Raw genomic sequence first — 13,763 nt, 5'->3', positions numbered from 1 at the left:
TTTGGCATGCAGTCTTCTCTATGATCTTGCTTTTCTCTGTCTCTCAGTGTTGTTTCTTGCCAGGCTGCCTCTCTTGCTACCTACCCCACAGCCCCTCTAGACTTCTCTCAGTTCTTCCAAAAGAACAAATTATATCCAGCTTTGTTCATGTAATTGTTTTCTATCTCATCCCTCCCTTCTGCTTTCACCAATGTATACTAATTGGAAGCTTTGTGAAGGCATGGGCCATGTTTATCTTGTTTTTATCATTATAGCTCCAGCATTTATCACAATGCCAGTTTTCATATACGTACTCAATTTATTTACTAATTGAATTTATCCTTTAGTTCTTGATATCTCTTGGTTGTGATTAATTCCCTTAAAATTTGGCCACTCTACTCTGCCCTTCTATCTGTTAACTATTCCAAGTTCTTGAATTTGCTTGGATATCCTGGTTTGCTCTGAGAACCAATATTTGTAAGTTGTCCCAGTTTATACTTGCCTACCAAGCACCCTGCTTGGTATAGATCCTGCTTGAACAGATAAGTGTTCTTCATGTATGCCCTGATTCAGACTTGTTTACTTGTTGCTGACCTCATAACATCGGCTTTTCTCTGAGCTCAGTTTCACTCCTGTGTCTTCTGACTTTCCTGAAGAAGGATAGAGAAGTCACTCCACATACTCCAAAAACTTGTTTCTAATCCTGGGATATGAGTGATTAGAAGAGGGATTTGCACTTCTGTGGGGAATGACACAATGGGTCAGCTTTCATTTCTACTACTCTCTCCAAGGTAATGGGGAAAACCTGGCTAATTTGTCATTTCTCTGGTTGTCTTTCAGACTTAGATCTAGCAAGTCATTCTACAGCTCACCTCAGTAGAAAGTAATGTCTTTATATATACCTCTTTTTCGACTTTGATTTTCATTGCTCATTCTTAGCTTTTCATTACATCTAAATTATTAGAATTAATAATTTGCTTGTAAGTAATTCCTCAGTTAATCTATAGAGTTTAACACAGGTTCCTAGGAATTCAACTGTAATTCCCTGAATGACTTTTTTTGCCAGTAATATTACTCAGACCATCTTTATTTATTATATCAATAAACTCAGAAATAAATAACATTACCAGATTTTCTTTCTACATTTTTTAATCTTAACATACAGGAAGCCTTGGCTCGAGCTTTTTGGATTGACATCAAGCGCATGGATGACCCAGAGTGTTACTTTAATTCTTTGCCAAAAGAGTTAGAAGTAAAAAGAGATCGGATGGTACATTTACTTGAAAGTGTTGGCCTGAAATCCATAGTTCCTGATGGGGGATACTTCATCATTGCTGATGTGTCTTTTCTAGGTTTGTAAAGGTTTTATTATTTCAAATGTACTGAAACTTACATGTAAAATTTTATCAGAATTATGAAGAAAAGATTGGTGTCAAAGCCATATCAACATTTTATCTATGGAAAAATGGATTTTCACAAAGTCAATGTTTTTCTACTATAGTCTTGACTTTGAGGTACTTGACCTTAAACGTGATTGTTGTTACATAGTTATAGAATCAGTTGTTCTATTTATTCTATTAAACATAGAATTTACTATCATGTTGTTCTGGTGTATAATTTAAAACAGATACATGAAATAATATATATGCCCTCTGTCCCTTTGAGTAAAATTTTAGTTTCCTTTTTATTTGAAAAATACAAGGTTTCTAGAATGTGGATACCATCAAGGATTATTTGCCACTTTAGACTATACCAAAATGAAGTAAAAAGGAAAATGATATTTATTGAGGGTCTACTACATGCCTAGGACTTTCAAATACCCTTTTGAAAAAAGCACTGTTAGTGCCATTTTTAAAGACATAAAGACTTAGAAAGTTTTAAGTAACTTGCTTGAAGTCACACAGTTAGATTCTAAATAGTTCTGTCTCCGAAAAGCAATGGTCTTTATATTGCCCAAAATTGTTATGTGTAATTCTGACATGCTATATAAACCTAAAGGTAGAAGCCTAACATTTTATACATAATTTAACTTTCTTCAAAAAAACTATAATGTTAGTAATAGTAAATTTAAAAGCATAATTTATTCTCACAGAAATTACACTCATTCTAAATTAAATGTTTTAAGGTTTTATTACAATGAAGCTATATGACACTGAACTTGAAAAGCCTTTTATATTACCAAATTTTATAAAGCTGGAAACTTTTGATTTGATAATAAAAGTGATTATTATTTCTTCATTTTTTGTGAGAGAAACAGAGGCCACGGTGACCAGAGGTTCTTGCTGTCCTATTGCTAGAAAGCTGTATTTGTCAGGCTCTTAAGCTTTATTTTTATGTAAAATCCATTAAGATGTTGTATACTCTGAGGTTTGGAAACCACTTTTCTATATTGGGTCTAAATGTGGAGCTTATTTCATGACATGATAAAAATAAATCGCATAGTTGTCATCACTTATATTTTTGCCTTTGAATTGGAAATTGCAAAATTTTCAACATGAATTATTTTGTATAAAAGAAATTGACTTATACTTCATGTTCCCCAAAGGAATTTGAGCTAACTCAGAAGTCTTCTGTGCAATAATATCCACATAGAAATGTTCATTTATAATAGAAAATCAATGTCACATAGGAGGAGGAGGAAGCAAGTGTTTAAGTCACCTAGTTTCATTTAGTGTTGTAATTAGCATTAACTTGTGACTAAACGTCATGGCAGCACAGACAAAAAGAAAAATTGAATTAGTTACATAATTGTTGAGTAAAAGGAAACCTTTTAGAAAAAATAATTCTTTCCTGGAATCAAACTTTAAAGTATTTATGCTATAGTAGGTATTATGCTAAGAGGTTTACAAATATCATATTCTCACAAAAGCCCTAGGAGTCTGATGCTATTATATCCTCATTGATAGATGAGAAAGAGATAGGGAATCATGAAATTTACTGAAGTTAACTGATAAGTAGCAGAGCTGGCCTCTGAATCTAGAGATGCATGTTCTAACCAGGGAAATTGCCTTTTTTCCGCTATCCTAAGTATCTTTCCAGATCAGTGAGCTTTATTCTGGAACTAAAAGGGGAACATTTGATTAGAAGACACAATGACAAATAAGGAAAACTATTTGTTTAGTGAGATACTAAGGTCCAAATTTATGGAGCAGATAGTGGGAATGCAACAACCAATTTTGATTTTTATAGGTTACTTAAATACCCTAATGCTATTAATAGGATTCAGACTTCTAACTTCAATAAAGAAATATTTTTTTAGTTCCTTTGAGGATCTCTGACTCAAGTATTCAGAAAAAATAGATTCTAACTTTCTTCTAACTATAAAATCTTAAGAATTGTATTCCTTTCTTTCCTTTTAAGCACCATGGCAATAAAGTCATCTTTTCTAACCATTACAAGAATAAATGAGTAGTACAGCTAGTGTCAATTACAGTTAGTTAATATCCTCCTGTTCTTCCTTCTACTGCTATAGGTAATCATTTCTTTCTCTGGGTTGCCTTTGAATATACTACTATTATATATTTGTCACACAGAGTTTTCATATAATTTACAATAAACATTAACTTGTTAAAGTGATCATTTTTGATAGAGCCAAACCTGAATTAAATACATATACATACATATAGTGTGAAATACTTGAAATAGTAATTTAACTTTCTCATCTATAAAGTGAAGATTATAGCTACTGCTCAAAATTGTAGGACAAATAAGTGAGAGAATCATGTAACATGTTTAACAAATAGTAAGTTCTCAATAAACAGTAGTATATTATTAGCATTATTATATGGAATTTTTACATTCTTAAAGCACAGAAGAGAATGGAAATAAAATCATTAAGTAAAAATATATTAAGATTTTTTTAAATACAGGTGAATCTTTCATCAATGTCAAGGATTTTACATCATTCATTTGAAGAGATCCAGTAATTTTTGAATGAAAAAAAGATGGTTACCTCAATTTGTTTTGAGCAATAAATTGTAAAATTTCATTGATTATAGTAACCATCAATGTTAGTTGCTTTGGGCAATGCAAAAAGATCCAGAGTACAAGTCAATAAAATGGAAACAATATGCTGAAACTGAATGCCAGAGAAATATCTTGCTCAGATCTTAAAGCAAAATTGGAGCAAGAGATAAGAATAAGGATATATATTTGAAATTTTTCTCCAAATTTAACATTTTTTTTTAAAGTATAATATAGGAAAGAATGAGGCAAACAATAAGGATATCACTTGGAAGATCTACAGACACTTTCCCTGTATAAATAATAATATTAATTTAGTCATTCAATGAATATGCTTTTCATCTCTTATAAACTAGACACTGACCTAGACAATAGGGATAATGATAGGTTGCCATACAGACACTTTGCCCTTGTAGAGCTTACAATCTAATAATGAATGACTATTTGGAAATGAAATTATTACTGAAGAATACTCTTTAAATTTAGACGTTATTTTCTTAAAGACGATCAGTCTTATGTTGATTCTAGATGGAAAGACAATACTTTTCTTTCCTTCCCCTTCCTTACTCTTCCAGTGCTAAGAGCTGTATGCACAGGCATGATCAACCAGATGCATATGTGAGTACCAGCTTAGGGTATAGGTGAAGCTCATCTGTGAATTCCTCACTTCCCACCCCATCATGCAGCGTGAGACTCCAGCAGATTCTATGACTTATCTTCTAAGAAAATTTTGAATCTTGATAGACTTAAATGAAATACATGTTGCCTAATACATAGGCCATCTAAGTTTTCATTGTTGTTTTAGATGCAGACCTCTCTGATATGAAGAACAGCAATGAACCTTATGACTATAAATTTGTGAAATGGATGGTTAAAAATAAGGTAACGTTTATTGACCTTTGCAATATTGTGCTGTATTTTATAGTTAAATTATGAAGGAAACCTGCTGACGTGCTTTAAATAATGTTATTTGTAATTTTGTTACATGATAGTTCACTTCTGGCTATTTGGAGGATTTTAAAAACATTTTTACTTTTGGAAATCATTGTCAATATTTAGAAGTATCTATTTGTTTCTAATGTTTATGGTCCTAAAATTAATATTTGAATTATAAGTAGTTTTCCTATTTTACCTTTCTATTTATTTTTTAGAAACTGTCAGCCATTCCAGTTTCAGCATTCTGTAACACAGAGACTAAATTACAGTTTGAGAAGTTTGTGCGATTTTGCTTCATTAAAGTAAGTTCTCCATTCTACTCAAAAACACATTTATATGTCTTTTATTAATGTCCTTCCTTCTGATTTATAAATCACCATTTTTTTCTGTTACTAGATATGATGTGCTCATGTGCAGCTTTTAAATATTAGCTTGCTGCACAAAGAGATTTTGGCCAAGTGGGGAATGAAACAGATTGGCACGTGAGAGGACAGCAGTTAAATATTGGCTTGCTGCCACGAAATTAATAGCCTACCAGAACAAGAGTGTTGACTTTACAATGTAATCAGACTTCCATATGACATTACAATGTTTAGCATGCAATCAAAAATTACCAAATGTGAAAATACAAGAAATTGTGACCCTTAATAAAGGAAAAAAAGCAATAAATAAAAACAAATCTCAAGGTGACCCATATGTGGAAATTAGCAGACAGAGATTTTAAAGCAGATTATAAGTATGTTCAAGAAGTTAAAGGAAAATATGACCATAATGAATGAAAAGATTAAAACTATTGAAATAAAGAATCACGTGGAAATTCAAGAACTTAAAGGTGCAATATCTGATATGAAAGATGTATGGGGCTTAACACATGGAGGATTGAGGATGACAGGAAAAATGGTCCACTTAAAATACAGATCCATAGAAATTATCCAGTCTGAAAACGGAAAAATTATTTTTGAAAAATGAAGAGTCTCAGATCTATGAGAGAATATCAAATGATAATATACATGCAATTGGAATACTAAAAAAAAAAAAAAGAATGTAACAGAATAAATATTTTAAAAAATAATGGCAAAGTTTTCCCAGATTTTATTGTAAAGCAGTTTACAGATCTAAAATTTTAGTGAACCACACCAGCGTATAAAGAAAACCACACCTAGACACATAATAAACTGTAAACCAAAGGTAATGATAAGATCTTGAAAGCACCAAGAGAAAAACTGCACCTCCCATGCACAGGAGCAGATATGAATGCTAGCTAACTTCTTATTAGAAACAATAGAGACCAGAATACAATGAAATGACATCTTCGAAGTGCTTCAATAAAAAATATATTAGCCTAGAATTCTATATCGAGGAAAATATCTATTAAAACCGAAAACGATAGATACATCCCTCATAAATGAAAGCTGAGAGAATTCATCACTATTAGATCTGTACTAAAATAACATCTAAATGTATTATTGCTGTGTTTAAGATGCGATTGCTACTGAAAACAGTCTTAACTTAGATCAAGCCAATCTCTGTAACAACACACTCATCTGTAAACGTAGTTAGAATGTAAAAACTGTTTCAACTTTTAGAAACAACCTATAGACTAGGAAAGACTTATCCAGAATAGAGTATAAATATCAACAGACTAACAGTGTCAGCATTTAATCGACTGCAATGTAGAAGAAACGGTAAGGCCATTAGTGTTCTCATCTTACAGTGGATCTATGAATAGAGGTATATGATTTGAAGTTATAAGCAGGACTAATGAAAGTTAAAAATAAGACTTCTAGTTTTAAAATGGTAAACACAGCCCTTACCCATTCTCTTCATGGAAATTATTTTAAAACAACTAGGAGAATGCAAAACAAATTCACAACTTCTCCAGAAAATGAGAAAATTGCCAAAAACAGTGAAGGTAATGGTAGAAGATACCTAAAAAGGTTCCTGCTTCTACATCTTCATATTGTAGACAGACAGCAGGTAGCCTACCCATTATTCAGAGCAATAGAAACAGTTAAGTGTACTGGCAGTACACTTGTTTTGGCAAAATAAGCCAAAAAGGAGCATTTTACAGTGGTTATGGGTAAATTCTCAGTAGCTGTCAAATGTACGAAAGGATGCTCACCTCACTCTTAATAAGAGAAATGAAAATTAAAACTGCAATGAAATTTTATCTATTAGATTAGAAATAACCAAAACAACTGAAAAGTTCTATAAGACACTTTCATAGATTGAGAATGGGAGTATAATTTGTACTCTTTGACTTGTTTTTGTGCTGATATATTTATTTGATTGTTTTCCTTTTGGAGACCTGCCTTGAATTTGTACTTTGAAAAATTCTGTTCACTTGAGATGGGATATTCACTTAAATTTTCATTTGTACTATTATGTTTTATTTTTTTCTGCTTTACCGAAATATGTTTATTAAACTGAACAAATTATTAGAGTACTATCCAAAACTTAATGAGCAATGGCTATAATTTGTTCAACTTGCCTATTTTAAATTAGGCAAATGCCAGTCAATAGTACCATTCACCATACTCATGATTGTGTGTCTCCATGTTTGTAAATGTTATTTTAGCAGAAGACAGACTTTGCAGATTTCAATGCTTTTAGAAAACTAGTATTTTCAGTAAAATTTTTCTGAGCAGCAAAGAACAAGAATTTTTTTCAGAAATCTTAGAATTGAATGTAAACATTGGCAGAAGACACGACCAATAAATGTACAATTTGTCAAATGAAAAAGATTTCCCCAGTACAAATTTCTTTCCTAAAGACATTCAAACACCCTGACTCAAGATCAAGTCTCATTCCTATAATCTCACCAGATTATAACTGGCCCACATGAGGGGTGTTAGGTCATGTGCAAAAGTGAGTGAGATGAAAGGCAAGAAAGCAAAGTAAATTGATTTTACTTCGTAGTGAAGGAGAATTTCAAGTAAAGAGAATCCACTGACTTAGAGATCTTGCTGCTTGTACATCCCTCATCTGAAAGCCTCCGTAGTTAGCAGTGACCACAGCTGCTGTGAGCCATTGAAAACAAGGGCGTTTATGCCTCAAGTCTTGCTCCACATGGCATCCTGTGTGTGTTGTGAGCTAAGGGAGTGGTTTTCTTTTGTTGTCTAGAAGCCTCTTTGAAATAGCTTTGTGATTTTTGCACACTTCGTACCCAAATGGATGAAAATAATGTATTTGGTCCCGTCAGCACAGACTCTGCCCACATTGATGTGTTTTATAAGTCTGGGTCTTCTCTGGCACTTCAGGCTTCTGGGACTGCCACAAGTGGCTCTGAATAGTCACGGCGTCTACACTGATGGACATGGTTTTGGCTGGGATCAAGTTAAACTGTTTTTAATCTGAGCTGTATATACAATTTGTCGATCATTGTCTTGGTGATGTTCTTTGGCCCCATGCAGGTTAAGTTGTAGATTTCTCTGGTGTCAAGATAGTAGTAATAAAGTGCCCTTAACTGGCAGCCAACATTACAAAACAGTACGATGTAATGATTGGCATCACACTTCTTCATTTTCTCTAATATTGAATTCTTGTGAGGCTCATGTACAGCCAGACAGCAATGGGATATAGCATTATAACGATTAGTTTGTTTGATTTGCTCTTGAAAGAGCTTGGGACCTCTGTAGTTAGCCATCAAAGCAAGGGAAGACGTTGCAGACACCATTTCCCAGTCTTTGTCCGTGCTCTTACTAAGGTTGTGGCTTAATTTAGGCAAGGCTTCCAGTGACTTAATTCACTGGGAAGGCATGCCCCCAAGTGAATGTCCTGGGACTCTGTTATTACTGTGGAGGCCAAGGACAGGCTAGAACTCAGCTGGGCCCAGCTTAAGTTATCAGGGGTTGAGGAGCACTTGGTTCCCAAATCACCGCATGATTCTTCCTGATGGACTAACTTTGGTATCTTTTTTTGTATTTAAATCTTTACTTCATCTTGAATTTATTTTGATATGTAATGATGATGATTTCATTTATTTACAGAAAGACAGTACGCTAGATGCTGCTGAAGAAATCATCAAGGCATGGAATACGTAGACGTCTTGATAAATGCAAACTGTTAACTTTTCAGTTTGGCGTTGTTATTAGTGCTGCCACTTCCTGGATACTACAAAAGAAAAATCAGTACAAATGAAATTAAAGGAAATATTTTTATTTTTCCAAAGAACCTAACCCCTTGATAACAGTATTCAGGAGATATGATTTTTTTTTTCAGTTGAAATGAATTAAAATACCTTCCATTACCATTTTATGAGTCAGTATAGCATCGTGGATAAGAACTGTGAGATAATGTTTCATGCTTAGCCTTTGTGCTTCAGTTTCCTCATCATAAAAGGAGAATAAAAAGTGTTACACTTTATGAAATTTGTAAGTTGTGTGTGAGGATAAAATGGACTGATGTATATAAATCTTGGCAAACAAACAGTCAACTAATGTTAGCCAGTTTTACTTCACCACTATGCAAAAATTCTTAACCTCCTTCAACTTCATATCTTTGCTTTGTCTACCAACCTGCGGTCCCTCCCCTTCATTTACCCATGGCTTTGAACTTTACTCACATTTATTTCTCTCTGTCCAAGTACTGCCGTTATCTGGGTGGCTTCAAGGTCCACATGAATTAACGAGGCTTTCTGTACTTTGACTTTCTCACAGCTGGTGACATTCACTTCCACTTCAGCCACTCACTGGCTTGGCCATGCCCTGAAGCTTTCATCATTCCAGACTGTTCCATCTTTGGAATTAGTCGTCTCACACTGTAACCACTTAATCTTACAATATTCTCTCTCTCTTCCTCCTCCCCTTTCTCCCCCTCTCAAAATATTACTTCTTTAAACTCAATATAATTTCATATATATTATTTCTCAAAAACTTGTCCATGGTTCACTTACATCAGAATCAACTAGGTTCCTTGTTGAAAATATATTCTAGTCTTCACCCAGATATACTGAATAATAATTTCAGAATCTGGCCCTTTCCAGGTGATTCTTATAACTACTAAGTTTGATAATCGCTGCTATAGTCCATAGAACCCTTTATTTTATTCCTATCAGTCCCCTTATATCTTTACTCCCTTCCTCATCCAGCTTAGATTTCATCATCCATCACTTGGGCTGCTGAACACTGCTGTAGCAAAATGCATAATTGGGTAGGTTCTAACAACTATGGCTGTACATCACTGACCTTAACTAGACTTAATTCTATGATTTCGTAATGCACTTTCTCTGCCTTTTACTATATCAGCAATTTTTAATATTCTCCGTTCTCCATAATAAAAATGTCCAACCTTCTCCATTCTTCTCACAACTCAAAGCCCACCACCACCAACACAATTAAATGACCTCTTCTTCTACTTCTGGGGGATGGGGGGTGGGGGAGAACCACAACGGAAGCTGCCAAACCGTCAGTCCCAACAGGATCCTACCAATGAACCTTTCACATCAACATCAGCATTCATCCTTTCTTCATTTCCTCCTGGGGATGGGGCAGATTGAGGAGAAATTGCTGGTTAAACAGTTCCAGACTCAGCCACCCAGAAGGAGGCCCAGGAGAGTACCTGACATGTTTGATGAGTACCAAGAGTCTGGTATGGCTGGGTAGAATAACCAAGGGACAGAATAGTAGGTACTAGGCCAGAGAAGTAACAAGACCTCAAGGACTAGTGTAAGGGTAGTGGTTTAATCCAGGGAATCAGAGTGCCATCCCATCCATCTTTTTTTAAAAAAAATGTATATAAAATGACTTTTGTAGCATAGTTTATAATTATTACAAACAGAACAACCGAAATGTGCATCAACACAATGGACTATTATACAGCAATGAAAATTCACAAACTATAACCACACACAGTGACATGAAGGAATTTCATTAACGCTGTTTTCATAAGGTTTCTTCACGGTACCGTCAAAGAATAAGCTGGAGTTCTCAGTAGACAGTGCTCTTTAATACTGTGATCATTAAATCCTCGCATGCAGGCCTCAGCCCTGAGGTTCTAGAATTTCTGTGCTCACTGTGGTGAGGGCTTCCTTCCATGTTTTGGTCCAACAGTCAAGCCTAGGACTGGTCCATAGGAAACTTCATGTCTGGGTCATCTAAGAGTGAGAGGTCACCATCTTTTCCACTTGGCTGGGATGAGGAGAGCTGACAGAGGGAAGGAGGAAGGCATGGATTTTAAATATGGGGGTCTGTGAGTAAATAGGGCAATATTGGACCAAGAAAATTTTTAACCTCACTTAACACCCCTGGGACTCTAGAGACCAAGGCCAGACCTGAGGCTTCCAGAAGCCTAACTAGGTATCCAGGCCTAACTATGGTCAGAAACAGTGTAATGGGGTAAGGTGGGGAACCCAAAGGAGTTGGACAGAGGGGTCCACAGGAACCTAAAACTCACAAAACAATAGCATTGACATTGGCTCTGCCTGATATGCCCAGCTCGCTCCTAGATCTTAGCTCCACATCTTATTCTAGTGTTCACTGTTGTCGCTGCTCAGAGTATTCGGCCTTCCAATTTTTAAATCTCACCTTTGCACTCATCGAGGATGAAGTTTCTAGCCCCTTCCTTCCTTATTGAAGATTGGGTACTTGGTCTTCTCAAAAAGAGACTTCAACCTTTTCCCCTCTCTTTCTTGTCGAGAGTACATTTCTCGGACTCCCTTGAGAGAATCCCAAATCCTCGAGGTTCTTGCATCTTTTCAAAGGATCATCTGGCTGCTATGTTGAGATTAAACTGTAGGGGCAGCAAAGATCAAGGTATGTAGACCTATTAGGATAATTCATGTAAAATATCACCGTGTTAGCAGAAAGGTAAGAAATAGATTCTGGATATATTTTGAAGGTAGAACCAACAGGATTTACTAACAGGGTTTATAAAGGGCATGAGAGAAAGTGAGGGCTCAAAAATGAATCTAGTTTTTGACCTGAGCAACTGGAATAGTTGAGTGCTATCGATCACTAAGGTCAAGAAGGCTTGGGGGAAGTTCAAGAGGTGAGTTTTGAACATATTGAGTATGAAATGCCCATTCAACTTTCAGGTGTATATACTGTGTAGGCAACTGAATAGTCAAGTGCGGAGTCTTGGAAAAAGGCTGAATATATATGTATTTGAGAATCTGTAGCATATTGATGATATTTAAAAGACATGAGTCTGAATAAGAACACCAAATATGTCAGTATTAGCAACAAAAAGAGGATGAATGACAGCTTTAGATTTTTGAGAAATTTTACTGCAAAGTGGAATAACTCCTGGAATAGCTTTCCTTATTTGATGATTCCACTTTCACACACGCATACATACACACACTCCTCACTTACTCTCAACCTTCTGCAATCTGGGTTCTACGCCCAATATTCTCTTAAATTCTCTAATGACCTCCATGTTCCTAGATTTAAAAGAAACGTTTTAGTTCCATCTGAGTTTACCTCTTTGTATTTACCACTGCAGACCCTACTAGCCTTCTTAAACTCAATCTTTCTTGTTTCTATGATGCATATCTGCAAATTGCCTCCCCCCTTTTCAGTTTCCTTTGCCTGGTCCTTAAATATCAATATTTTGTTTTTCTCATTAAGTAACGTAATCTACTCTATATGCTAGTGATTCCTAAATCTGTATTAGTGTAGTCCTACCAAATTTCAGGCCCATATTTACAACACCTCATTTGTCATATTAGGTGGACAGTTCACAGGCAAACCCTATCTAGTTTTGTCTCCACCTCAGTGAATGGTGCCACCAATCCAGTTGTTCAAGTCAGAAAATCTAGAAGTCATTCTTAATTTTTCTCCCCACATCTTCAATATCTAAATATCCTAAATATCTATCCTGAATATCTCTTAAATCGATCATTTTTCTCTGCTCCAACTGCCACCACTCTTGTACCAGTCAATATCCTCTCTCAACTAGATTACTAGTCAACCTCTTAACAGTTCTTCCTGCCTTGCTCCTTCCGATCTACTATCCCTGTAGAACAAATGAGCTTTATCAAATGCGATATGATTGTGCTACATATGTTCACATAGCAAGTTACAGAAAGCCTAACCCATATGGGTTTAAGTCAAAAAGGAATTGTCTGTCTCAACTGAAAACTTTAGGAGTAGCTAATTTAAGTTACAGCTTGATCTAGGACTCATTATAATATGTCACCAAGCTTCATCCCATAGTTCTTTCTACCCTGTGTCAGCTTTATCTTCAGGTTGCTCCCTCCTGTAATGGCAACATGGCTGTAGCAGTTTCTAAGCATCACAGAGTAACACTAGGAGATCCAGCAAAAGATGACACTGAAGCCCCAGCAAATGGTATAATGTGTCTTACTGGCTCATTCCTGAGCTACCTGCCAAGGAGGTTGGACATGTTAAATAACTTATGCCAACCCAAGGTCAACTCCACCCAAACTACATTGGTTGAAAGGAAGGGACAGAATGAAGAAGGGAGGAAATGGATGAGCAAACATCTTAAGTGACTTTTAAAAGCCTTTCATTACTCTCCATCACTCTTAATGTAAAGACTACTCTCCTCATCAAGGCCTTCATTGCCCTGCATGATACTGTCTTTCTTATTTCTCCAGTTTCATCTTTCCCAGTCATTTTTCCTACTCAAATGTGTAGTCATAGTGGACTCATTTCCATTTTTAAATAGGCCCTTTTCTCTCTGCCTTTTAGCACACGTCATTTCCTAATGTTCAAGCATGTTTAATATAGGGGGTGTATTAGTAGTGCTTAACTTTATGTGTCAGTATGTCCAGATATGTGGTCAAACATTATTCTGGTTGGTTCTGTAAGGGCGTTTTGGGATGAGATTAACATTTAAATCAGTCAACTTCGAGTAAAGCAAATTGCCCCCCACAGTGTGTATGGGCCTCATCCAGTCAGCTGAAGGCCTTAACAGAACAA

The 13,763-nt window shown here is 35.5% G+C and overlaps 1 protein-coding gene across 19 annotated transcripts in view; it reads left to right on the top strand.

Moving 5' to 3' along the window:
* KYAT3 (kynurenine aminotransferase 3) overlaps positions 1 to 9,252 on the top strand; it is a 48,059-nt gene extending 38,807 nt beyond the window's left edge. For all 19 annotated transcript variants that reach the window (XM_025052017.1, XM_025052012.1, XM_025052011.1 and 16 more), the window contains 4 exons: positions 1,145 to 1,331; positions 4,748 to 4,824; positions 5,094 to 5,180; positions 8,868 to 9,252. In XM_025052017.1, the coding sequence (XP_024907785.1) occupies positions 1,145 to 1,331; positions 4,748 to 4,824; positions 5,094 to 5,180; positions 8,868 to 8,921 (405 nt within the window). In that variant the 3' untranslated portion in view covers positions 8,922 to 9,252. The remainder of the gene's footprint in view (positions 1 to 1,144; positions 1,332 to 4,747; positions 4,825 to 5,093; positions 5,181 to 8,867) is intronic.
* Positions 9,253 to 13,763: the final 4,511 nt, after the last annotated feature.

The sequence above is a fragment of the Pteropus alecto genome, unplaced genomic scaffold, assembly GCF_000325575.1.
Source record: "Pteropus alecto unplaced genomic scaffold, ASM32557v1 scaffold25, whole genome shotgun sequence".
In the NCBI taxonomy this organism is placed as follows: Eukaryota; Metazoa; Chordata; class Mammalia; order Chiroptera; family Pteropodidae; genus Pteropus; species Pteropus alecto.
Note: the sequence above shows the minus strand (reverse complement) of the source record. Positions and strands in the feature narration are given on the sequence as shown.